We start from the raw sequence: 24,692 nt of genomic DNA on the forward strand, positions 1-24,692 counted from the left end.
GGTATCGACAAATACGAAAGGTCTCGGAGCTTGACCACAAGATTTCTGCGAAGCATTGATGGCTGGTTTACGGAGGAAGAAAGTGCTTGTGAAGAGGTCTCTGATATTGACGACGCAAGGTCTAGCCGAGGCAATGAAGCCCCAATCTGAAACGGGTTTGACCGGCTCTACTTACGGACCACTCTTCCGTATGCCGAAGCGGCGGTTTTGCAGCTGGGCGCAGTCGCTGTCGTCCTATCTACTAAGATGCATCCTCGCCATGCGCAGGTCAGCATCTGCCTTTGTGGCCGACTGTCTGTCTGTTGGGCGCTTTTTGGATCACGCAAGCCTTCAGATGGCTATGGATCGATTCAACACCCATCGGCGCAATCCTAAACGACGGGCCCTGCGCTCAATCATCCTGACCCTTTCTTGATCCGCCGAAACTGATCTTTTGCCGCTTCGTTGGCCTTCCATCGGTGTCATCATCATTCGTCGCTGTGCTCTTCTTCTTCTTTTTATCACCACCTTTCTCATTCGTGAAACTGCCAGTCGGCGTCCCTGCGTGGTTCGGTGTACTCGTAGCACTGCTAGGCGAATCCGAGTCGCGCATATAGGATACTGAACTTCGAGAAAAGACGCGGTCTGAATCATTCACAACAGCTTTTCTCCGTCCTGCTCCCAGTCCGCCACCAGCCGCACTGCCAGAGATTGTTCCTCCTGCTGAAGTTGCAGCCGCCGACACGGCAGACGCCTTGATGTAGTTGTCAAATCCCTTGACGATGTTGCCTGCAATGGACGTTTCTTCCAGGTATGCCGTTTCTTGCCGGTAGATTTGGTCTTCCACAGCAGCCTAGCCTGGTCAGCGAAACCTGTTTCGAGGCTGCGGCAACGACGTACCATATTGCGATCCAGTAGACGCTTCTTCTGCAGGGTGTCACGTAGATCTCGTCTTAACTTCTCGTAGTATGGTAAGCCAGGTCTGTCGCCGCTGGCCGGAGGCTTCGCTGCCGTGCCGGCTGGCGGTACATTTTCAGCCATGGCACGGCGCGCTATCTTTTCAAGATCGCGAGGGGTGAGGCTTAATAGAGATGGAATGAATTGCGCGAATGAAGAAATGTTTCGTTGCGGTACAGAGTACGGCGGGTCAAAATAACAGTGAAGTGTGGAACGCCTGCGCCAGTTGGGACACGCACCACGCAAAGGTTCAGGTATCTCCTGTCCGATGCACTTTTAGTATTTTAGTCTCAGGCTTGGAGACCTCCTGTGCCAAACACGTCTCTCAAGTCTCCCAGTGCCTCAGTACTTAGCTGTGCATCATTTACTTTCGGCCATCGAGATGGACCACTCAAACATGGACCATGGCGGTATGGATCACGGAGACATGGATATGGGTGGACAATGTTCGATGAATGCATGTATCGACATGATATTTTACAGCGTATTTACTGACCGAAGCAGATGCTATTTACCTGGTCTTCGAAAGATCTTTGTATAATCTTCCGGCAATGGAGAGTCACAGGCACTTTCTCTCTGATATTATCCCTGGTAGCCATTGTCCTCCTGACCGCCGGCTACGAATGCATCCGCGAGATCAGCAGGCGATACGAGCAGCAACACAGTGCGGAGATGGCTGCATACAGCACCAGCGGCTCCAGTATGTTCCGATTGCCCACTTCGTGCCATAGACGCATCTGATATTGTCAAGGCGCATCTCCTCAGTCAAACGAATCAAGCTCACTGCTCGTCGTAGGAAGAGACTCCAAGGCGGCAGCAGAACGGAAAGGAACAATCATAAAGGGATTGCTGTATGCGTTGCAGGTATTTTACAGCTTCTTCATCATGTATGCGAGTTCCCTGCGCATGAAAGATAAAGGCTAACAGCGCAGGCTTTTGTTCATGACGTACAACGGCTGGGTCATGTTGGCCGTTGCCATCGGAGCATTCGTGGGATACATTGCTTTCGGTCGTAGTTTGACTTCTACCAAGTCAGTGGCTTGCCATTAGCGGGACAGCTCACACAATTTTCTTGTCAGCATTCCTCTTCGTCAATATCGTCGCCAAATCCAAAGCTGAAGCCACTTTGCTCTTCGTCAGCCTGGCGTGAATCGTGTACCACATCATCCCACTTTCTCTTCTTGGACTCTTCAACAAGGGTCGCCAAGTCGGGATGGACCTCACGCAGCCGCTCCATGAAGAGCGCGTACGGGTTGGCAACGGTGTTCTTGAAGCCGGAGACCTGATCGGCTCTATGCCGAAGGAACTTGACGGTGGAGCGAAGGTGTGCCCGCGGCACAAAGTTCTGAGTTATCGCAATAGCTGGGTCCAGATTGACCACAAGATGCCACCAGCCAGAAGGCACGTGCAGGACCTCTCCTGCTTGACATATGCCTTCGAGACAGCCGGGCGTGCTCCGCGCTTCAGCATGAAAGCACAACAGCCACTCAGCAATACTGAGTGGGGAAGTTACTTCACTCTGATCCTCGCTCATATAGACACCTGGCGGCAGCACATTACTAGGAAACATGATCCAATATTTCGAGCCTCGGATAACCGCGTTCCAAGCACTGGTAGCATTAGGGTCCTTGTGGAAGGTACTTCCACTCCTTTCTGGGCCAATGATCAGCCATCGATGGTCAGGCCTCTGTTCCTTCAATAGGGTGAACAAGTCGTCCTGAAAAGCCTCGGGAGCAGTGTAAGCTCCATGAGGACCGACCTCCAAACCCATCTTTTCCACGAAGGCCCTATCGAACAAATATATGGGGCTTTCGTCGCTTGTGCTGTCCATGTATGCGGCATACGTCTTGAACGGCCAGTCGACCCCTTCGGCGCGAAACAATGTATCCCCGTGTTTGGAAAGGATGGACTCCTGATTCCAGTCCTTGTAGACCTGCCATTTTTTTACAGGTTCGGTCAATATGAACGGCCGGTCAACCCACGAGTCGTTGAAGTCGGTGGGCGCGAGATGCCTTATGCGTGGAATCTCGTTCTGCTTGGGAATTCCCGAGACGTAGGGCGCTAGAGACATCTGGGAGCACAGAAACGGTCGGTGAAGTGCATCGGAATAAAGGCTTCGGCAGTCCACTTTCGCCAATGTTGATGTAGGAAGCTGCCTTACGGATGCTCGCCAACTTCCACGCCAGGAAAAATCCTCCGTCATGTCGCTGACCGCAATATCCCTCCATAGTTGATCGAAGGTGGAATAGGCGTAGAGTCCCCGACAAGTTGCGCCCAAGTTGATCAGAGCTGAGGTATCCAAGTACTCTAACAAGAGTAAGAGCAAGGAATCCGGCAGCTCTCCGAAACGTCCCATATAGTTTTGGGCATTCTCACTGGTGGTAAGAGCATTGCCAGCAGGTCGAACTCCCAACGGGTGTCGGTCAGTCTCATTGTTCGAGACTATGGAGCTTTCATTAAGGCCTTGTGGGTGCCCGGTCCAGTCCGAGGTCACAGAAATTGGTGTCTCCGGGACTGCAGCCGGTTGCAGAGTGGTGGTCGAGATCATTCGTTCGATAATCTCAAAGGGGACAGGGCTGGAATGCCAGCGAAAAGGCGGCACGTGATGCCCACTGACCAATCTACCTAGATCATACGAGACGGATCTAGGTACGACACGAACGATCTGAGATAGATTGAACAATGGACTTGCAATGTTTCTGGGGATATTCGCCACTATGGAAGATCATGGACAAGGCTGGACTGAGAACGAGGCAAATGTGATCCGGAGTTATGGCCTGCACAGCAAGTGTAGCACAGTAGTTGGGGTTGAGTGGCTGTGGCACGGCCTGAGATTTTTCTTAGCGCCGGCCGCCAAGTGTATAAAATCACTGCGAAAAGTCTCTTCAAAATTTTATTAATCTTCAACTCGCTCTTACAGCAACAACAACAATCACAAACCACTTACTCTAGATCATCCGGATTCTCAGAGAGAGAATCCTTTGACCTAGACTTTCACAACAAAAGCGACTTTTCGCAGACTTAGACGCGGAAGCAGCGCCTAAGTCGGTCTCACGCCACCTTCACCCCGCGCTTTCAGATCACAGGCGCAGACGCCAGTGATCCTACGACTTCTTTCGCAATCATGGCGGACAAAGGTCTCGAGGAGGTCCCTGAAGGTATGTTCCAATCTATTTAAGACGCAGCGGCAATGTCGCTGCAGTGGAGACGACTTCACGCAGCCGCACTGTCGAGCGAACGGAATTTGAGCGAGCTTTTTGCTGACTTTTGACAAAACAGGGCAAATCGAGTCTAACTACGATGAAGTCACCGACTCCTTCGATGCTATGAACCTGAAGCCTGAGCTTCTACGAGGTACGTGAAAATCACAAAATTTTGACAAAGAGAGAGGGAACGAGGCTAACAAAATTTTCAGGTGTCTATGCGTACGGTTTTGAACGCCCGTCAGCCATCCAGCAACGTGCTATCATGCCCGTCATCAAGGGCTCCGATGTCATTGCGCAGGCTCAGTCCGGCACTGGCAAGACTGCCACCTTCTCCATCTCCTGCCTTCAGAAGATTGATTCCAACCTCAAAGCCTGCCAGGCTCTCATCCTTGCTCCCACTCGTGAGCTTGCTCAACAAATCCAGAAGGTGGTTGTGGCTATCGGCGATTTCATGAATATCGAATGCCATGCTTGCATCGGCGGTACAAACGTTCGGGAAGACATGAAGGCACTTCAAGACGGTCCTCAGGTCGTCGTCGGAACCCCAGGCCGAGTCCAGGACATGATCCAGCGACGTGTGCTCAAGACCGACAACATGAAGATGTTCATCTTGGACGAGGCTGATGAGATGCTGTCTCGCGGTTTCACCGAGCAAATTTACGACATCTTCCAACTTCTCCCACAATCCACCCAGGTGGTCCTTCTTTCCGCCACCATGCCACAGGACGTCCTCGAAGTCACCACGAAATTCATGCGCGACCCTGTCCGTATCCTGGTCAAGAAGGCTGAATTGACCCTCGAAGGTATCAAGCAATTCTACATCGCTGTCGAGAAGGAAGAATGGAAGCTGGATACACTCTCTGATCTCTACGAAACCGTCACCATCACTCAAGCCGTCATCTTCTGCAACACCCGAAGAAAGGTCGACTGGCTCACCGACAAACTCACCGCTCGCGACTTCACTGTCTCGGCCATGCACGGCGACATGGAGCAAGCTCAGCGTGATGTGATCATGAAGGAGTTCCGCTCTGGTTCTTCTCGTGTTCTGATTGCCACTGACCTGTTGGCTCGTGGTATTGATGTTCAACAAGTCTCTCTGGTCATCAACTACGATCTTCCTGCCAACCGCGAGAACTACATTCACCGTATCGGTCGTGGTGGTCGATTCGGCCGAAAGGGTGTTGCCATCAACTTCGTCACTGCCGATGATGTCCGCATGATGAGAGAGATCGAGCAGTTTTACAGCACTCAAATCGAGGAGATGCCGATGAACGTTGCCGACCTTATCTAAACGGCTTTCTTCTCCGCAACAATCCGACCAGATCCCATTTTCAGCATGTGGAAGGCGTTTGTTGCTACTGATTGTACGCGACTACTTGAGAAAAGTGGGATGAAGCTTGTCTCCGACTGCTTGGCTCAATGTTGTCGCAGCACGAAAAAAGTCATGTATTTTTCAGACTTGTTCATTGGGATTACTGAGATTCGACGAGCATACGGGCGCGGTGATACCACATTGGACGGCCTTGCGTCGTTCTTCGTGTGGCGATTCGCGGGCGTTCATGCTTGTTTTTCTTAATGCTAGCTAGCAATCGTTGGCTACTGTCTCTCAGACTGCACAGAGAGAACTTCATGGCATTCTCATGTGATACGAACGGATGAGGACAATTGATACTGCGATAGACTGGTAGAGAAATTGATTGAAATTTATGAAAATATCCCGTCTGATTATGGTGTGCTCCTTCGTTCCAGCTTTGTCGTGGCCAGGCTCAGTTTCCATCTCACTTCGTTCCCGTAACCGTTGAATTAATCTCATCCCGGCTAATCCCTCGCTTGACAATCTGAATCTCCCAATCAGTTCATGCTTCTACGATGCTGTCAGATCGAGATTCCACTGTAGGCTATGCCATCGATCTCCTTCGAGCTCATCAACTGCGACGTGAAAATGCCTTCTTGCATGGAGAAATGCAAACCTGCCGCAAGCAACTCACTTCGATGCAAGATGATTTGAGAGAGCTCAGTGTCATCGTCCAAGAATGCCGTACTGATTCTGCAAGAGCACACTCCCTGCGGGACTTGCAAGCAGCAAGATTCGAAGAACAGACCCCTGAGATCGAGCGCCTTCGACATGACGGTGAGAAGTTGAAGGCAGAAGTGTCCAAAATTCAACTGGCCAACGAACAAGCCCTCGAGAATGCGATGGCAGATATACGATTGCTCCAGGGACACGTTCAGCAGGAGAGGATTGACCGCCAGAGGACGACTGGTGCACACCAACATCATCTGGATGCGATCAACGCTCGAGTCGAGAAGCTGGAGGTCACGATTGAGAAGAAAGCCGAGAAGACAATTATCGAACCACTTGTCGGTAGACTAAACCACCTGGCGGTCTCAGCACTTCTCCCACGTCCTCGCCTGGATTCTGTTAGCCTTGTCCGAGACAGCCTTGAAGGTAGGCTCACCCTTCGTATCAGGCTATTATGCGAAGAAGTGATCAAGAAGGTTGTCTGACTTCTCTTCCAGGAGAGAACGCTGCTGTACAAGTCCAGAACTCTCAGCCAGAGAAACTGCACGGCGTATCCGTTCCCCCTCCACTAAGTCTGGGTCATGGTGCCACCAAGATCACCGGCCAGCCGGCGATACCTTCTGATCTCGACCTGGACGCAAATGCCAATACGATCAGCTATGTTGGCCATCAATACTACAACGTGGGAGAGAATGTTTCACTTCGTCCCTTACCAGAACCACAAGCTCAGGCCACACAACTCGCCAAAGTCAACACACTCAGGCAGAAGAGGTTTGAAAGCTGGGAACATTACTACTCACAGGCCTTGAATCTGATCGAGGCCCTACCACATACGTTCGAGGAGATCATTGTGCGAAGATATGTCGAGGGAATCTTTCAGACTGCTCAAAGGAAACAATGTCAGCAATGGATGGACTCAAAAGGCTGGACTTGGGAAAATATTGCCTCGTTCGGCGATATGTGCTCGCAAATCCCTGAACACTCGCAGATGGACGACATCTCCACTACCTCGGTCGCAGCTGGATACTCTGAGAAGATTGGGCAAATATTGCAGCAAATGGAGTACAAACCGAAACAAAAAAGAGAAGTGTGCTTGGACAAGCCTGCAGCCAGGGGCCACCCGGCATCTGGAGTTGCGCTTCTGCGTCGAAGTCAGCGCTTGATCAATAAAGAGAGCCAAAATATTACACTTGTTGCCCCGGAGTCCGGGCCATTGACCCACCTCGAACCACCAGCACTAGAAGAAGGAAAGAACATACAAAGTTTGTATTCACGGAAAGGAAAAGGGATCAAGATGTCCTCACGACGCAAAGGGCCGGAATCTCGTGTCCCGGAGACAAGGCTTGACATGAACCCCAGGCTAAGCTATACAGAAATGCAGAATGGAAGCGCCGAAGACGTCTCCGAGCACAAGTTTGACGAGGGACAAACGCAAGAAGCACATGGAGATGGGAATGAAGAATTCCTTCGCCGTGCATTGCAGCCGCAGTGTGTGGCCCAAGATATTCGAAAGGATCGGCACGAGTCCACATTGCAGCAACGTTTGGATCGTCACCCCAGCCAGGTCAGAGACCCGGTGGCCTCCGTCCCGCGGCTTGTACCACAGAAGCGAAGACTCCCGGGGGTGGCAGAGGAGAGCAGTGATGATGTGCCATACCTGTACAGGCAGCCGCCGAAACGAACTATTGGGCTAGAGTTGCCAGCAATTCGGCACAAGCGTTCAGAGCGACGACTTCCTCTGCCACCACCACCAGAGATCCCAATATTGCCGACCTCGAGCGACGAGTGAGGATGCATCCCAACAGTCAGAGCTGAAGCAGAGAATGCCGAAAGAGTCCAGTTCGAAGGCTTGCAACAATGTTTCAATTGAGAGTTTGCTTTTCTGAGGCCGTGTCGTAATTACGCATTTTCGGCAACCCGCCGACGTCCATGCTAACATGATCATTAGGGCTTCAGTGGCCAGATGCCTGCTGAAGTATCAGGTTTCCTTGAATTCATAGCCGCCTTCTGTGGTGTCGTCTACCACCTCGACTTCGATTTTGGCCTCCACCACTTCCCTCCCGTCTGCTTCGAGACCACATTTGACGACATCTCCTCCAACAAGCGGACCAACGCCTTTCGGAGTTCCTGTCAGAATGATGTCGCCCTCTTCCAACGTCATGACCTTGCTGATGTCGCTCATCATCCTGGGAATGTCGAACAACATCAGCTTCGAGCTATCATTTTGCCGCATTTTACCATTGACGCTCAACCACAATACGACATCATGAGGATCCGGTATCCGGTCAAAGGGAATCTCATGACTGATGGGCAGAAAGGTATCGAATCCTTTGGCTATACTCCAAGGAAGTCCCTTCTTCTTTGCTTCGTCTTGCACATTTCGGGCAGTCAAGTCTATACCGAGGAAGTAGGACTTGATGTAACTCAGGATTCTAGAGTCAGACGCTTGCAAGTTTTTCAACCCAGCTCCATTTGGAGTCTCGCCGATGACTATACCGAGCTCGACTTCATGATGCAAGTTCACTCCCCGGGGTCGAATTATAGGCCCTTTGTTCGGCAGGAGGATGGAGGAGGGAGGTTTGAGGAAGAAGAAAGGTTGCGCTGGCCGAGCTGAGTTCAGCTCAGTGATGTGATCACTACATCGACGTCAGTAATTACCGAAGCTACACGGTTTGTTGTGGTAAGAGAGACACACGCATAGTTTCTGCCAATGCAAATCACTTTGCGACAATTTGCCTTGATTGCTGCCATTCCTGCACACCTGTGGAAAGGACGACTGTGAAAGAGCGAGCGAAGTCCGAGGCTGATATTTGCGCCACTACCGCTATTTTGTCAGCGAATTGTGTGTTACAAATGCGTCCTCGAGGATCATCATCACCACCACAACAACCAGAGCAGAGGTCAAGCTACTATGGTACGACCTGTCGCAGTCGGTGGGGTCGCGTTGCAAGTCGGAGGTGTTCGGATGACAGGCGGCAAGCTTCCCGCAACCTTTACCCGGAGTCTCCAATAACAATTCGTCGTCAAGCCTCATCATCATCGTTTCTAGGGGTTCGATTTTCATTTCCCGAAAGACGATTCATTCATTCGGAGCCCTGAGAGAGCAGCCAGCAGTATACCCTGTCCAGCGATTGCAAATCATGTTGCAATAGTTTGTCCGAGGAGCATCGAATCGTGGTGGCTCATACACCTGGCGCAATCATAGACGAGAGATATCCCTTCAACGATGGAACTTGCTGGTGCATAGTAGAAGATATGGATTCGGTGTTTGGTTCGCTTCGCCTGCGGAAAATGCAGTTCTTTGGCTGAACGATCTCCAAAATCCAAGATCTGGTTGGTCGAGATGCTTCCAAACCAAGGCGTCGTTCAACACCCTCGTCGATAATCATTGAACATTATCCTTACTGTCGAAATGCTTCCAAATACACTTGGCAGGCCTTCCGCTCCTCCTACGGCCTTATTGCTGACCTTCAAAAGTGTACTAACTAGCCTTGACGCCATCGAGAGCCGGTATATGACTCAATATGACACTCGTTAGATCTTTCCGCTCACTTTCAAACAGCCATGGCACCACTGCTAGCCTCCTATGCCATGCGGTCGCCGGGCTTGACTCGGTGGGAGTGTTCCCATGCTCCAAGTAGATATGGACCACGCCGCCCAGTCACTCGGGCTTTCGAGAAAGGTGGTGGGAAAGATGACTCGTCTAATTGGAAAAGGAGAAGCCTACAATGCCATCGTCGTCGTCCTCAAGGCGTGGACGACCAAGAACCAGTAGCACCACCAACCAGGAGTTGCTCTGGGTCAATCGGACGCCAGAGTCTGAAACACTATCGACGACTCGACAGGAAAGAGAAGCGCTCCGTACCATCACTAGCCATGCTCGACAATGGCGTGCTGCTCTGCGCCGTCAACAGAGACTATATAGCGCTCAGACCGAAGCGACTCGTGCACAACGTGTCGTTGGCTGGGGTAGGCCGGGCACCCTTTCCGAGACCAGCTCTGCAGAGACCTCCGCTGCACCATCACCTCCAGCACTGGTCACGTCAACCACAGGAACCATGGCAGATCAGTTCGCATACCTCGAAACACCGAACGACACATGGTGGTCGCACAATGCCTTCCAGTACTCGGTGCAAGTTTGGTTGCCTTACATCTTCCAGGACCTCGACTTAATCGATGAGACATGGCCCTCCACTTCGTCGCAGTCCATCCCCGATACGATCAACCGCATCGTCCAAGGCTGCTTGGCCAATAGAATGCATATGTACGCTCTTCTCGCAGCAAGTAGCGGGTTCATGAAGTTCGTGCTGCGCCAGCAATTGGACAGACATGACGCGCCGGAGTACTGCATGGGCAAGGCACTACAGCATCTGCGGCACCATCTATCCGGCCCAAGTCACCCAATGCCGCAGGTCGATGAGTTGCTGATTTTCGATTTGATGGCCCTATCCATATTTGAGCTGTATGTAAAGAACCCCGAGGGCGCGAGAACACATTTCAATATGGTCCACCATCTCGTGCAGATGCTGGGAGGTGCAGAAGACCTTGAAACACCGCTACGAGCGCTGTGCCGGTCGTGGGATCTACTGGTCGCTTCTGCAAGCGGAGAACCACCGTTTATCGGCCTAACGTGGGACCCGGGGTCGCTACCCTCAGCACAGATGAGAGATGTGATTTTGCTGGAGTTGGCCAGGCATGGGATTGTGCCTAGCGGTGTCGGCCTGATACAGTTTGCCCATGCAGGGACGGTGCATAGCGAACTGAGAACAGCTGTGATAGATGTTGTTCAGTGGTTTCAGGTCATGCAGCATTGTCAGTTGCAGAAATACGTGCAGAGCCCGACGGAATGGTGGGCGAGACGGCGGGCGTATGCGCTTGCGCATCGGTTGTTATCGATTTCAGCGCCGCAAGCGGGCTCACCTGGGCATGTGGAGGCGTCCCTGCCATTGTCGGAGAGTCTACGTCAAGCCTTGTTGCTTGTTATATCAGACATGGGAGCCTCGCGGGTGGCCAGTGCGGACGCTACGTCTGCGTGCGTGAGGGAATCGTCGAGATTCTCATGGGCAGATGCTGGGAGGCTCTGCCAGGCCCTGATCAATTTCACCGAGTCAGGGGAAGATTGGCAGGAGGAGCACGATGAAAAAGTGTTGTGGATGGCTTGTCTTGGAGCACAACTTGCCCAGAAAGATGAGGATCGAGATTGGTTTCTCGGCCTCGCAAAGGATCTTGCACGCCGGCAAGGTCTCAGAAGCATGGATGACGTGGTCCAACTTATGTCGAGGTATCTCCATCGATGCGAACCGAGCGGTGTGCCGCGGCTGAGTGGACTTGAGGATGTTTGGGACGACCGAGCCTGACGAGCCTGAAGGAGAAGTTCTCGCATGGCTAATTCAGATGGGCAGCTCGACTTGATGTCTGTCCGTGGATGCGGAATTAGAGGTAATGCTGCTATACTCTTCGATGCGATGCGCCTACTAACCGCAGTGGCGACATTTCAATCTAACGACGATGGTCTAGTCTGACTGACTGTCAGATCATTTTGTTCGACTATTAGGCGGTGTTCTGGTGCGCGAAAGGCGGCATCGGATGGTTTGATTCTTGAGTCTTCGTTCCGATATATGTACTTTTAATAATACCACCAAGTGCTGTTGGGAACTTAGCTAAGTTAGTAGTAGTCTGGCTAGGAGTCTATTACCTTGCCTACGTTACTATAGCTCTAGGTCCTGAGTTGAGTATACTTCTCCTGTGACATTGTGTTTCTCGCGTCCCTCCCCGTGTCATGATCTTCTTGGCTGCTCTGACTTTCATGCTCAACCTCTTAAGATTATTGCTGCTAAGGCGTTCCAACATTGCCAGCTCACCCACCAGTAGCCTGTGAAGCAGTCTCGCACTTGTCTGCGAACTACCATAGCTGTGCTTGGCAAATCGCTTCGGGGCAGTGTTGAGTTACACAGTAGACGGTGATGTGGTAACGGCGTTTGCTGCACGCCCGGTCATGGCTCGGTGTTTGGCGTTTGTTGTTCAGGTTAAGCCCGTTATTATCCGTATCCGTCGCGGTTCCGGTGTTTGCTCACGTCGACCACAAGCCGTTCGAGCGACGGCTCAGGTCCGAGACAGAAGCAAGCTGGGGCAGAATGAAAGCAAGGAGTGGAAGGAAGGAAAACGATGAGAGAAAAAAGAGATGGTTGAGATGGGAAGCATCAAGCCTTTCAGGCGTGTGAGAATCATGTAGACTGTAACAAAGCTTCAGAGAAGGGTGAGTCCACTTGAAAGAACAGTTGCGAGGTAAGATCTATGAGTACACTCATAGTATTTTATGTACGTGCCCACGGTATATGTCTTACCAAGCACTATGTCCACGTCTCACACCCCGTTTATGCCGCTCATGTCGCGGCTCTATTCCCAGGGGTCTCGGACTTGATGCCCAAAGGCGTAGACCCTAGTATACTTCAGCATGCCCAAGGCCATGAGGTTGGTGGCCAGTCCTATAGTAGGTATAGACAAGCTCCACAAGGCCCAAGAGCCATCGTATATAGGTAGCTACAACTGCCGGCCTCGTACCCACGCTCTGCCCCTTTTTTAAGTTGCACGGCATAAGCCCAAGTAAGGTCCGTCAGCCCAGGCTATGCCATGCCGAAGGTCCAGACATGGAGCAACAAGGCTCATCTGTCGGTCTCGGACCTTATGCAGAAGCTGAACAGTGTCAGCCCCAAAGATGCGGCGGATCCTCGATATTCGCGCCAGAAACGCTCTGCCGCTTGGCTTGGGCACCTTGCCGTAGTCGACCTTGCGAACGCCCGCAAAGTTGTGAGATGTGTCTCTAGTTTCTATTCCCAACTTCAAGGGACATCCGCTAGTGCCACGGCCACGGCTGCCCCAAAGACTGCTGCTTCTTCGGTTGATTGGAGCACAATGTCATCGTTCGCTGCTCCTCGACCTTCCTCAGCTATCATCTGTCGCAACAGTCCTTCGCATCTGGTTCTGAAGCCGGGATATTTGAGGATGACGCTTCCGTTACATGCAATGGAGGTCTTAGGATTTCCCGTTACTGACCTGGGATTGATATCTGCATCCTTTTGCAACGCCCACAACGCATGCACAGCGACGGAAATATAGGCAGATGCACGATAGGAAATTGCCTCTGCTGCAGCTCGCAGGAATGCAACCTCCTCGAAGGTAGGAGGAGTCGCCAATTCAAACGCCGTCTGGAGCATGGAGGCGGAGTCCCTCATGTCCTTGGAGCTGTTTTGCTCGAGCTTCGCCAATATTTCCGTATCCAGCGAATAAGACCCAGCCAGACATCGAGGCAGAACTCCACTGAACAAGTCGGCTGTTTCGACGGCCTCAATGATGATCAGCCTCAGTAGTTCTCCAAGGTAACGGCCAGTAGTCATATACTCCAATGGCTGGAAGTCGGGCCGTTGGTGTTCTCTATTCAATGTTTCGTCCCACCGAGTTTCGGGTAGGATTGATTTGCCAAACATGGAAATTTCTGTGTTTGTGATGACCCTATCTGCCGTTTGAAACCATGACAGATCCCGAACTCCAAATTTTGACTTCCCCATAGAGGCGGTGGGCAGGTATGCAGCAGCATTGGTGCCAGTCCCGAGGATCAAGCCCATGGAGGTGGCAGGCTCAAGATAGGCTTGCGAGAGTAGGGTTGCCGAAGAGTCATTGACGATGGCGTTCAGACGAACGTTCATCTGCCTTCTTGAACATGCAGCCTCAATCAAGGCTCCCAGGTCCATGCCGATAGTGTCTTCATGGCAAGCAAAACCTTTGCCCATTCCCTGCATCTTGCCGCTTCGATGACTCGTCTGCTCAATGGGAAAACTCCAGGCCAGCCCCAATGACACAGGTTCCACGGACGAGCAATCTTCGGGGTGTGCCTTCATCATCTCTTGTATTCTGCCAGCCATCCAATCGAAGAATTGTATAGAGGGTAATCTTCGAATGCGCTCGTCGATCTTGAATGTGCTCATGTGCTTGATGGTCATGGGCGACTCTTGCCCGCCTCTGCCACGCAACTCAACCATGGCTATTCTGAAGGTCGACCCACCCACATCAAGGGATATAAATGTGCCTGTTTCTTGTCCCGTTGGCAGGGTATGGCAGAAGGAGGGAAGCATGCAGGCTTCACTGTCTTGTAACTTGGCCTTGTACTGTATTCGGAGAGCGGACGACATGGACAGCATTCGACGTATCGTACAGGGTTGTCGGAACAGGCGCATGATCTCATCCTTGAGAGAATCTAGTGAGGGAGGATCCGCTATCGTTTCAATGACCGTGACTTGGGTGTTGGAGGACTTGGGCGACACAGCCATGGTTTTGAGTGTGGAAGGGAAGATGAGCATCGCGGCCAGGTGGCGCAGGATGCTGCGGAAGAAGTCGAGGAGAGTCATGGCTGACCCAGAACAAAGGAACGAAGACTGGTGAAGTCGGCTAGCAGGTGGTGAAGTGGTGTTCTAGTCGAGGAGAAGACATAGGACGAGTAGCATGTTGGATGGTTTTGTTTGAGCAACAAACACCGACATGTCACGAGTAAAGAAAAGTAAGAGACGACTGTAGTAACATGCCCGTCAAGGCTGTGAGTGGTAGGAGGCGTGGTAGAAGTGAAGTGGCAGTAGCATGGCACTGGAGAAGAGAATTGCCGGTCCGCAGCAGCAGAAGAAAACGAATGCTGAGGCAGCAAAACAGGATAGACTCGAGTGCTACTATGGCAGCAGGACGACAAGCATCCTTGCCTGGTGGGTTCTGGATTGTGTAGAGAGAAAGTCACGATGGTACGATGGATGGAGGTGGAGAGGCACTGGAGGGGACCTTGTCACCTTGGGAGTTGCGATGGACTGGTGCAGGCGCAGGCGCAGGCGCAGGCGCAGGCGCAGGCGCAGGCGGAGGTCGGAGCGATGGAAGAAATTCTCCAGTACGAGTGTCACTGTAGAGTCGTGAGATACCGTTACATTGATGGCTCACCAGGCTTCTCGCCTCAACATGATCGTCTCATCGTGCACCCAGCAATCACGCATAGCCTATCGTTGCCTATGTAACTCGCCAGATGCAATGTACCATTGACGATAGATCATTGCCAATCTCATGGTGAGTGTCGGCCTCGTCAGGGTCCCATCCCGATGAACGGCCCACGACGGCCTCAACACAGTCTTCTCTGTTTCCCACAACAGAGATTCTCCGCCGGATCTTCTAGCCCTACGTATGGTGACTCTTGAGAAGTACGACCATAGAGACGCATCGCTTTTCGTTCCATCTTATTTCACTCTGGCCCCAGGCAGTATCAAGACACATTGTCGATTGAGGTCTCATCTGCATTTCAAGCCATTCTTCCTCGAAGCCTCATCCTAGCGAATGTCGTAAATGGGATCCCTACCTGAGGTTGCGGAGCTGGGGTTGACCGTCTTTCTAGCGGCGCATTCGTTCTTGTTCATCGTTTTGAAAATGATCCTTCGGTGAACGTTGGTGAGGACATTAATATGCTTGCACACCATGACTACATCGACCAGGTTTGACCTGGAGAACCATGTTGCTAATAAGACCGAGGTGACATGGCAAAGACAATCGACTGCATCCGAGACATTCTCTCGCCGTGCGTTACCACAAAACTTGGTCTTCATCTAGCTGGATTTGAGATGCAAGTCTGTTCTGAAATTCTCATCGTTATCACTGACGAATAATGACCAAAATCTGGGCTTCACAGAGCAGGAGATGGAACTTGTCTCAGTCCCAATGAAGCGATATTCCATGGCCGATCAGTGCGGGTTGGGCAGAGCATGCATCCACCAGAAAGTACGAGGTGTCAGTGTCACTCATGGGTCGCGCCGCAGGAAGGTCGAGTTATAACGCACCCAGACAGCGCTGCTGAGGCTTGAACAATGGTCAAACATACGAGATACAGAGCATGATGGCCCTCCCGGTCCATTTCCCTGTCACCAGTGCCCCGGAGAAACTATCGAAGATTATTCCCCGTAGATTCTCTGTTCTATCGGATCGGCTCATCTCGCCGGCCACGAAGCCCCCATTATATTGACCATGGCATTCATTCAAAGGTGCCGGCTGTATCTAGCGGTTCTGACAATTCAATCCTGGTCTTGTTTCTCGATCTGCTGCCAATTCTGATCCGAACCAGCTGTAGTCCAACGTGGATATGCGGCAGTCCGACCAGAATCTGCACATTGTCAAACCTCGAGACTTGACCGCCACTCTGGCTACGAACGTCCTATGTCATTTCCTCTTCATCCAGAGAAGTCGCTACGGAGTACTCAACCTGGAGAAATTCCGTGTGTGGAAATTGGTCAAGCCACAGCGCTTGTTCTTTGGTGTCTGCTTCATGCGCAACATCGACTCTACGGAGAATGCGTGTGTTGAATCCCTGATGTTCCGACTGATCGGACATGCAGCTGTAATTTGGAGGCACGGATGGCTTCCCCCGCCTGTCCTGGATGGTCCGGCAGTTGATGCATCCCTGCAAGGCTGCTCGACCAGACTAGTGAGACTGGGATGTTTACCTAAAAGACGCCTAGAGCAAAGCCTCGCCGAGCATGCTCGCTTTACTCGACTTCCCCGTTCTCGCCTTTGTTCGCCTAACAGAAGACGGCATCAACGGCTGATGATCTCGGGTCGGTTGAACTTTCTTGATTGTGGCCATCACGAAAAGACTTTCCGCCCAGACTTCAACAAGCGGACAAGGTAAGTTCAGTTAAACTCCTTGGTCAAACGGATGGTAAGCAGATCCTTCTGCTGAACCGTGCATTGTCTCAGAAGCGCTCCGTGCATAGCCAACCCAAGCTGAATACATTTTTCGACACAACGCCCGTACACTGTACAGGTGCGCAAGAGTTTGCGTCTATTGTGGTATAGCATCGTTATATATATCCGGAGGTGTCCGGTCATGCATGTTTTTGCGCATACACACGCGAGTCCGGTGTTTATTTATTGTGTACATGGCGGCTTGGTTGTCCCGGGCCCCTGTCAAATCCTCCACGTACCGGTGTCTAGCTGCAGCAAGTCTCTGGAGGCCCATCCACTCAGAGACCCTCATGAGCAAGTTGAGTTTTGGGTATGACACTCTCAGAGGTGCCCAGGACCTCGTGGGGTCCAATACTGCCACCACTCACCACCTTCGTTCGGTTGCTTGCCTTGTCTCGTGTTATATCGGCCACGGACCCCTGCCCGTTTTCTCACGCCTCTTCCCTGTCCGCTGTTTGACGTGCCAAAATGCACCTTTTCTCGTCTTCCAGCGCTCCCCCAGTCAGTCACTATTGAGAGATTTGCTACCTCTTTCGTTGTTCGATCTTCTCTATTCTTCCAAAAACCATGCTCTACGCGGCTTTTAAAATCTTTATCTGTCTCTCTGATTGCAATCCAGAACTTGGTGGTTCTGATACGTCAGATCGGACCGCAAGTTCTCATTGCGACGCCTTATATGCACGGCTGCCGAACACTTACATAACCACGTCAACCTCTGTTGACAGTTCCGCTTGACACCAAAGCTGCCCGGTGCTCGCGCGACCAGGTCAATGCGCGGCGAACACCGCATAGCCTCCTCTCAAGCATGGAATCACGAATTCGCAAATTTCTCAGTCCAAAGAGACTGAAGGCCAACAAAAATCCGGACAGCTCCGAGCTGGATTTGCATAGCGTGCCCTATACTACGGCTCCACCCCAGGGTCGCTTACCCGTCTTCATCAACCACGCATTGGGCAAGTCTTCTTCAACAAAGCGCCAAATTCATCTGCCCACAGATCTTCGCTCATTATCTTATCATTCCACTCTGCCGGGAAAGCCGCCCCAACTGGGAGAGCGACCTCAACGGGGCAATGGACCAGTCAAGCTGCAAACGAGCCGTCGCCTGAGTTCAGGGGAGCTTCTCATCACCCAACAAGACTATGATCGGACATTGGAGGAGATTCGCGAAGGCGACTTTATCGTTGGCGGTAAAGAGAGAAGGACTTCTCGAACGTCGTCATCTCAACCTACTCCGTCAATCCGCCGGCCAGAATTGAAATTTCTCTCGACCGCTCCAAACTCCCCACGAGAACAGTCGACATTTGGTTCAGTCCGACTGCCGCCATCGGCTGCTAGCGATTTGCCAATATCTGGATATCACCGTCGTTCTTTCACTACTTCATCCAGCTTTCTACATGAGCGTCAACCGTCGGTCGAACATGGGTACATTTTTCCCGGTTCTGGTTCTAATCCGGGCACCCATGGCCTCGGAATATCCAGCCCTACTCATTCGCTCTTTCCGCGCCACATGGCTTCAACGACATCTCTCCTCGAACCCCACGAAGAACGAAATCCTACCATACAAGCGCTATGGAAGGCAGAGTACAGTCGCCTAGTGTCAATATATGGCCAACCTGGTGTTGATCGCAACATTCTGGAGCTCCAACAAGACCAGCCGGGCATGTTAGACAATCATCACCATCCCTACGAATCGACGCCCTACAGCCTTAGCACATACCCGACATCTTCTGTATCACTTCAACAACCCACCTCATATAGCCAAGCCGAGCCTGGTAGAAGCGGGTTGGGACTGAGAAGTCACATGTCGACGTCAAATCTCGAAATGGGATATCGCGAAGATCACTCCGAAGGCTCTTCTAACCACAGGCACTCATTACTTTCCTCCAGTGGCGCTTCTTCCTCCTTCACTACCAGAACCAGCATGGCCGAGGAGTTGGCGATGACAAGGGACGACTTACGCAGGATCATCGATGACATGCGAATGACCTATCTTCATGCCATTGAAGCTCGCACACCACCTCCAGAGCCACTATCTGAAACGCCAATCCCGAAATCCAGATCCAAGAAGCAGACACGCTCTCTTGGCTCTTCCACCTCCGTCGAGAGTGGTCTGCGGTCAATGAGTGGTCAGAGAAAAATCAAGTCTTGGCAATTGGCGACGCCGGCCATAACGACACCAAGAACGGCCACCTCTTCGCCGTCATTTCAACATCATAAGAAGAGGAGAAGCTCTGGTCACGCTCGAAGGACGTCTGCACAACATGTCGCCGGAATTACCACATTATCACCCATAAAGGCCAGCCCAGCTCGGCCGAAGCGAGCCGAATCCAATCAAGATGAGAGTGTGGGTTTGAAGCGAGCTGATTCAACGACTCTAGGTTCTTTGGCAAGAGAACTGAAGATCTTCGACAATCATAATTCGAGCATGCCATCACAATCAACACTTACCTCTTCACCAACGTTCTACAACACTTCGAGCTCGGAATCTTTCTCGGGCCCATACAAGACCTCCTCCTCAGGCTCCGTCGGACCTCTAACCCCCGAAAAGACGATCCATACGCGGACACCGGAAAAGTCAAATCCAGCCGGCAATTCTGACTCGTCTGTGGGCAGCTCCTCGTGGCAGCAAGAAGCAGATCGTTTGTTCGAGGATACAGAGATTGATCTCGCAGTCGACATCGATGATTTCGAGTCGCTGTGTGACGATCTTTTCAATTCTCCAGCATTGCGGAACAACTCCTTCAATACGCTCTCCACATGGGCTGGGGACACCAGAGAGGCTGCTGACGTTGTCGAAGACGCAGTAGCCAATGGCAACCCGCCAACAGCGGTACCCAGATCAATCCCCTGCCAGAGCCGTCCCGGATCAACTGCTCCTCCTGGCATGTTTTGATGCATCTGACATCTCGGAATCCATTCTCCTTGTTTATGAATTATGTCATCTTACGACCGTTTTGAATGCGCTCATGTTATGCTTATGATATGTATGTTATGGCTCCCATTGTTTACAACTCATGTCTTGATGCCTGATGAAGGGCCACGTCTGAGCATGATCTCTTTCTAATGGCTCTGCGCGTCTTGTCTGACGGGGTTCTTTATGTGTGTTTACATGACTATGTACAGGTCATATCGGCCTATGATGCTTGTCTTCGATGTTTTGAATAGTACATATCATATACCACTGTGTGTATTCGGTGGAGAGCTTCTGGTTTGGCCCCAATGGGAAACGGCGCAATTAGAAGATCCCAGAGGAATCCTCAAAATAGGAGATGGACTATACAAAGTCTCCCATGATGCATGTTCGGGTCGAAGCACCTCCTGATGGGCATGCGGATACATAACAAAGCCCCCACGGGCGCAAAATATAGACATGATGGATGGAGTCAGATATCTTCGAAATTTAGGGCCAAAGTGTCTCCCTGGACTAGCACTCGACCTCGCAATTCGAGGACTGGGCACCAATACAGTACCAGTAATCATATTGTACTTACAGATGAACTTGGCAGCATTCCGACATACATCCATTTCAACCCAATGGTATTGACAGGATTGAAGACAATGAGAATCGTCGGCCGATCACAATCTTGGAAGCCTCTGACTGTCAGAAGGTCGAATAGCCGACCACTACCCGTGGTAATTTTCCGTTTCACGGGAGGAATTGTCAGAAATTAAACGTGCAATGTCAGAAGTTCAACGACAAACTGCTGGTTCCTCCTTCCACTATTCCCACCTTTACGCTTTCGCAGACGGCGAACTAGCTGTTCTAGTCTTCATCTACAGGTATTTACCTACTGATACGTGGCCGACCCCCTTGGAAGTCTCGGTTGGCCAGCACGATCACACTACTCTTCAGTGGCAATGTCATTACCAGTGGAGTCTCACCTCTCGATACCGAGTACCACAGTATACTCTCCGGGGAACCCAGCTCTCTGGGGCTGGAAGGATGGGGTAGATTCTGACATCCGAGCTTGTGAGCATCAGTCGGTCTATATAGACCTTGGGAGTGTCTACTGCTTCCTCTGTTGCGTCGCCCATCTTCTCCTCTCTCCCTCACTGTCCCAAACAAGTATTAGTCTCCCCTTTCAACATGGCCAAATTGACAAACTACAACATCCTCATCTCCCTGGTGGTGTCCTGGGGTGGTTATGCCTATGGCTTTGGCTTTGCCATCTTCGTCACCAGCATCGGTCAACCAGGATTCTACAAATACTTCGACCTCGACCCTACCAGCGACTACTGTGCCAATATCCTGGGAGCCATCAATGCCCTCTTCAACTTCGGGCTAGCTATTGGCGCCCTGGCTCAGGGCTGGCTCGCTGATGTGATCGGCCGCAAGAAAGCGTTCTACCTGGCAGGCACATCCGCACTTGTCGGTGCCATCCTGGTGACGGCCTCGGTCAAGATCGCCATGCTCATCACAGTCCGACTGTTGCACGGGTTCGGTCTAGGCATGCTGATTTGCCTTGTACCTCTTTATCTTACCGAAACTGCTCCGCCGCGTCGACGAGGACTGCTCTCAGGTTTGACAACGATGAGTTTTGGGATGGGCTATTTCACGTACGTCCACCATTATTCCTCTCCCTCTCTAACGAGCTGACATCCTCTGCAGCTGCGCTTGGATATCCGTAGGCTGCTACTTTGCCACGAACACGACCGTGCAATGGCGAATGCCTCTGGCTCTGGCATGCGTCGGGCCTCTCGCCCTTCTTATTGGCTTGCCATTCATTCCTGGTAGGCCGCGTCACAACTTGATCGCACTATAAGCCATCCTAAGACTGATGAATGACTGGCAGAATCTCCCCGCTACCTCACCCTCATCGGCAAGACCACAGAAGCCTGGGAAGTGCTGAAGAAGATCCACCACGACCCGACCGACCCCAATGACTGTTCTGCACGGGCTGAATATACCCAGATCGTGCGGCAAGTCGAGTTCGACAAGTCCATGAAATCGGGATACATTGAAATGTTCAGGAAGCCATCGTGGAGGAAAAGAAGCTTGCTTGCCTTGTTCATACAGTATGCTTAAGCCCACGTCCTGGGAAAGTCTGCCATTTCGAGCATGTTACTGACTACGCCATAGGTTTGCCTCCCAATCCACAGGTGTACGTCAAATGAAATCGATGTCCCATCCCAAAGTTCAGCCCACTAAATCTGCGACTAGATCCTTGGTATCTCGAACTATCTCGTCTTGATCTTTGGAAGTCTCGGCATGAGCGGCGTGATGCCTCTGATTGTCTATGGTGAGCACCCTTGCTTCGGACTTGACAGAACAATACTTCTGTGTTCTCGTTGGATCATATGTGTTGACCGGTCTTTACAGCCTTGTACACCACAGTGGGCACTTTCTGTGTCTTCGTCGCCATATATACTGTCGATCGCATTGGTCGGCGGACCATGTTCCGTAAGTCAATCTTCCGCTGAACTATGTGCTTACCTTGAGCTCGACCTGCTACCTCGAATCGTTTGCTGACGAAGTGGTCGATGCGATGGTAGTCATTGGCTTCCCCGCGCTCGCAATGTGTCTCCTGCTCGAAGCAGTCCTCCAATCCCAGTACCTGGGTACCGACAACAAAGCCGGGCTGGGCGCATGCGTGGCTGTCATCTACATCTACATCATCTTCTTCCAAGGCGTTGACGGACCCAGTTTCATCTGGATGTCCGAGATCTTCCCCACAACCATCCGCGCAAAGGGTATCTCCTTAGGGTTCTTCTCGTACTTTGTCGGTGCGATCACGTACACGACGCCGTCGGTGTTGGCTTTCAAAAATGCGTATGTTTCCCCCGGTACACACACACCCTTCCTTCCATCCACTCCACCCACTCCGCCCCCGAGGCTGCTCGTTCGGCTTCGGGGGGTGTTAGAGGCATCTTGTGCTAATGACGTGTGGTTGGGGTTTCTTAGAAAGTACAACATGTACTTTTTGTACATGGGCCTGTGCATCGTCTCGACGGTCATCGTGTACTTGTACTGTCCCGAGACAAAGCAAATTCCCGTGGAAGAGATCGGCGCACTGTTCGGCGATGAAGTCGTGGTACATCTCACAGCTGATGGGCACGGGATCGTGGAACAGGATGAGATGGTCAAGGTCCAGGAGACGACTCATGCAGAGAAGGTCTAAAATGCCGCATTTGGCCTCTTCGAGTTCGTGGCAAGAAATGATGGTAAGGGGCTTGATGGTGAGACGAATCAGATGTGGTCAGGCCCAGTCTAGCCGGACCAAGAGAGCGTGTGGTTAATGGCCAGAAGACCACTGGTGGAGCCGAACAGAACGGCACAGCGAGGTGCCTCTTGGGACAAAATTCAATCAAGAATGAGTAAAGAAATATCAGTCTAGTGACGATGCCCCAGAAACAAGAAGGAAAAAGATACTGTGAAACTGTCCTTCTTTGGTGGTGATCGACTTGAATACGGGTACCTGAAGTGTTAGTTGTTTCGTTCTCAGGTATAAGGCAGGAATTGGCAGATTACACACCTGGTCCCATCCAGCGTGACGAGCTGGACAATACTGACCTCTCCGGTATCCAAAGTGCTGGTGAGCACATCATCCGTGTGTATCTGGCATTACCAAGCTTGTTGACCACCTTTGTAGTTCATGAACTTGCCGGAGGTCTCCCGAATCGCATGGTCAACCTGGCAAAAACAATCATGGTCAGCCGGTCAGTCATTTCCATGCCCGTGCCCCTTTCTTTCCTTTGGTACACGTTTCTTTTTCTTTTGCCAGAGAGAGAGAGAGAGAGCCAATACCAGATACGCTGGGGAGTACTTTACGGAGTAGTTAACTTACCACCTGGACAATCCCGTTGATGCTCTCGTCGATCGAGAGAGGCGCCTCCTTCAGGCCAAACGCCCTTGCACCTGCATTGCCCATGTCTGTTTGGACCCAGCTGCACAGACCCAGAGACATAGATGGTCAGCAAGCATGTACGGTGTCTTGTTTTGTTTTTGGGCAAAGGCTTTTCCTTTTCCCTTTTCTTCGTTTTTCCTCTTTTTGGGGGTAGGGGCCAAAGGGGTCTTAAGGGTGATCAGACTCACCCGGGATCTAGGGGAAATGCAATGATGTCCGGATGTTCGAGGTGGATCTTCTTCGTGATCCAATTCAGCGCGGCCTTGGACGGGCCGTACGCCGCGTTGGGGACGTCGACCTGCTCTTGGTTCCCAATGGACCCGGCAGACGAGGTTATGGTCACGAACTTGGCCGGCAGGGGCTGCGGCGTCGAGTCTGGTGAAGCTGAAGATGAAGCTTGAAGAAGCGGCAAGACGGCCTGGAACAAGAAGACAATGCCCACCACGTTGACGTGGAAGTGCCGCATCATGTCGTCGGCCTTGGCTTCCGCGACGGCAGGCCAGATCTGGGAAATGGCGGCATTGGCGACCACGACGTCCAGAGAGACGATGTTGTATTTTGATTGGAGTTCGGCGATGGCCGTTTTCGGGTCCGTCTCGGATGCGCTTTCGATCTTGACGATGATCAGGGTGCTCGATGGGTGCTTGGGCAGGTCCTGGAGCGCGAGGCTGGTGGCGTCGTTCGGGTTACGGACAGCAGCTATCACGACGTTGTCGGGTTTCAGGAGGTATGCGGACACGAGTCCCTTACCGAGGCCTGGTATGGGATAGGGTATCAGTCATACATTGTACTGGTGATGGCGAATCGGGTACCAGTGGCTATTCACCTCGGTTTGCACCTGTGATCAGATATGTCGTGACATTTGGGGCGGTCATTCTGTCTCGCAGAAGGATTTGAGAAATTCTTTTGATATATCAAGATGAG

At 51.8% G+C, this 24,692-nt stretch overlaps 11 protein-coding genes across 11 annotated transcripts; 6 read left to right on the forward strand and 5 right to left on the reverse strand.

Annotated features, from left to right (window-relative positions):
- Positions 1-85: 85 nt before the first annotated feature.
- Positions 86-1,074, reverse strand: PV05_04342 (uncharacterized protein). Its single transcript, XM_013460741.1, has 2 exons — positions 880-1,074; positions 86-832 (listed from the first exon to the last, which is right to left on the reverse strand). The coding sequence occupies exons 1-2, from the start codon at positions 1,018-1,020 to the stop codon at positions 392-394; spliced, it is 582 nt and encodes a 193-aa protein (XP_013316195.1). The 5' UTR covers positions 1,021-1,074; the 3' UTR covers positions 86-391.
- A 131-nt stretch (positions 1,075-1,205) lies between these two features.
- On the forward strand, positions 1,206-2,703 carry PV05_04343 (uncharacterized protein). The gene is made up of 4 exons (XM_013460742.1): positions 1,206-1,393; positions 1,441-1,636; positions 1,688-1,823; positions 1,869-2,703. Exons 1-4 carry the CDS (start codon positions 1,319-1,321, stop codon positions 1,984-1,986), a joined length of 525 nt encoding a protein of 174 aa, XP_013316196.1. The 5' UTR covers positions 1,206-1,318; the 3' UTR covers positions 1,987-2,703.
- PV05_04344 (uncharacterized protein) lies at positions 1,423-3,676 on the reverse strand. The gene has a single exon (XM_013460743.1). It carries the CDS (start codon positions 3,482-3,484, stop codon positions 2,012-2,014), a length of 1,473 nt encoding a protein of 490 aa, XP_013316197.1. The 5' UTR covers positions 3,485-3,676; the 3' UTR covers positions 1,423-2,011.
- Positions 3,677-3,845: 169 nt separating this feature from the next.
- Positions 3,846-5,857, forward strand: PV05_04345 (ATP-dependent RNA helicase eIF4A). Its single transcript, XM_013460744.1, has 3 exons — positions 3,846-4,094; positions 4,216-4,290; positions 4,352-5,857. Exons 1-3 carry the CDS (start codon positions 4,061-4,063, stop codon positions 5,431-5,433), a joined length of 1,191 nt encoding a protein of 396 aa, XP_013316198.1. The 5' UTR covers positions 3,846-4,060; the 3' UTR covers positions 5,434-5,857.
- Positions 5,834-9,358, reverse strand: PV05_04346 (uncharacterized protein). Its single transcript, XM_013460745.1, has 7 exons — positions 8,861-9,358; positions 7,354-8,801; positions 7,111-7,306; positions 7,000-7,046; positions 6,879-6,945; positions 6,602-6,796; positions 5,834-6,554 (listed from the first exon to the last, which is right to left on the reverse strand). The coding sequence occupies exons 1-2, from the start codon at positions 8,914-8,916 to the stop codon at positions 8,144-8,146; spliced, it is 714 nt and encodes a 237-aa protein (XP_013316199.1). The 5' UTR covers positions 8,917-9,358; the 3' UTR covers positions 5,834-6,554; positions 6,602-6,796; positions 6,879-6,945; positions 7,000-7,046; positions 7,111-7,306; positions 7,354-8,143.
- PV05_04347 (uncharacterized protein) lies at positions 6,012-7,954 on the forward strand (the record flags this gene model as incomplete). The annotated part of the gene is made up of 2 exons (XM_013460746.1): positions 6,012-6,591; positions 6,663-7,954. The coding sequence occupies 2 exons, from the start codon at positions 6,012-6,014 to the stop codon at positions 7,952-7,954; spliced, it is 1,872 nt and encodes a 623-aa protein (XP_013316200.1).
- On the forward strand, positions 9,240-11,837 carry PV05_04348 (uncharacterized protein). Its single transcript, XM_013460747.1, has one exon. It carries the CDS (start codon positions 9,894-9,896, stop codon positions 11,520-11,522), a length of 1,629 nt encoding a protein of 542 aa, XP_013316201.1. The 5' UTR covers positions 9,240-9,893; the 3' UTR covers positions 11,523-11,837.
- Positions 11,838-12,401: 564 nt separating this feature from the next.
- On the reverse strand, positions 12,402-14,945 carry PV05_04349 (uncharacterized protein). The gene has a single exon (XM_013460748.1). The coding sequence runs from the start codon at positions 14,565-14,567 to the stop codon at positions 13,005-13,007; it is 1,563 nt and encodes a 520-aa protein (XP_013316202.1). The 5' UTR covers positions 14,568-14,945; the 3' UTR covers positions 12,402-13,004.
- A 2,431-nt stretch (positions 14,946-17,376) lies between these two features.
- On the forward strand, positions 17,377-20,484 carry PV05_04350 (uncharacterized protein). The gene has a single exon (XM_013460749.1). It carries the CDS (start codon positions 17,729-17,731, stop codon positions 19,814-19,816), a length of 2,088 nt encoding a protein of 695 aa, XP_013316203.1. The 5' UTR covers positions 17,377-17,728; the 3' UTR covers positions 19,817-20,484.
- Positions 20,485-20,492: 8 nt separating this feature from the next.
- Positions 20,493-23,278, forward strand: PV05_04351 (uncharacterized protein). Its single transcript, XM_013460750.1, has 8 exons — positions 20,493-21,480; positions 21,533-21,654; positions 21,717-21,939; positions 22,004-22,025; positions 22,085-22,163; positions 22,244-22,324; positions 22,417-22,693; positions 22,826-23,278. The coding sequence occupies exons 1-8, from the start codon at positions 21,011-21,013 to the stop codon at positions 23,040-23,042; spliced, it is 1,491 nt and encodes a 496-aa protein (XP_013316204.1). The 5' UTR covers positions 20,493-21,010; the 3' UTR covers positions 23,043-23,278.
- A 178-nt stretch (positions 23,279-23,456) lies between these two features.
- Positions 23,457-24,643, reverse strand: PV05_04352 (uncharacterized protein; the record flags this gene model as incomplete). The annotated part of the gene is made up of 4 exons (XM_013460751.1): positions 23,457-23,554; positions 23,709-23,808; positions 23,957-24,524; positions 24,595-24,643. The coding sequence occupies 4 exons, from the start codon at positions 24,641-24,643 to the stop codon at positions 23,486-23,488; spliced, it is 786 nt and encodes a 261-aa protein (XP_013316205.1). The 3' UTR covers positions 23,457-23,485.
- Positions 24,644-24,692: the final 49 nt, after the last annotated feature.

This window comes from Exophiala xenobiotica (assembly GCF_000835505.1).
Source record: "Exophiala xenobiotica strain CBS 118157 unplaced genomic scaffold supercont1.3, whole genome shotgun sequence".
Classification (NCBI taxonomy): domain Eukaryota; kingdom Fungi; phylum Ascomycota; class Eurotiomycetes; order Chaetothyriales; family Herpotrichiellaceae; genus Exophiala; species Exophiala xenobiotica.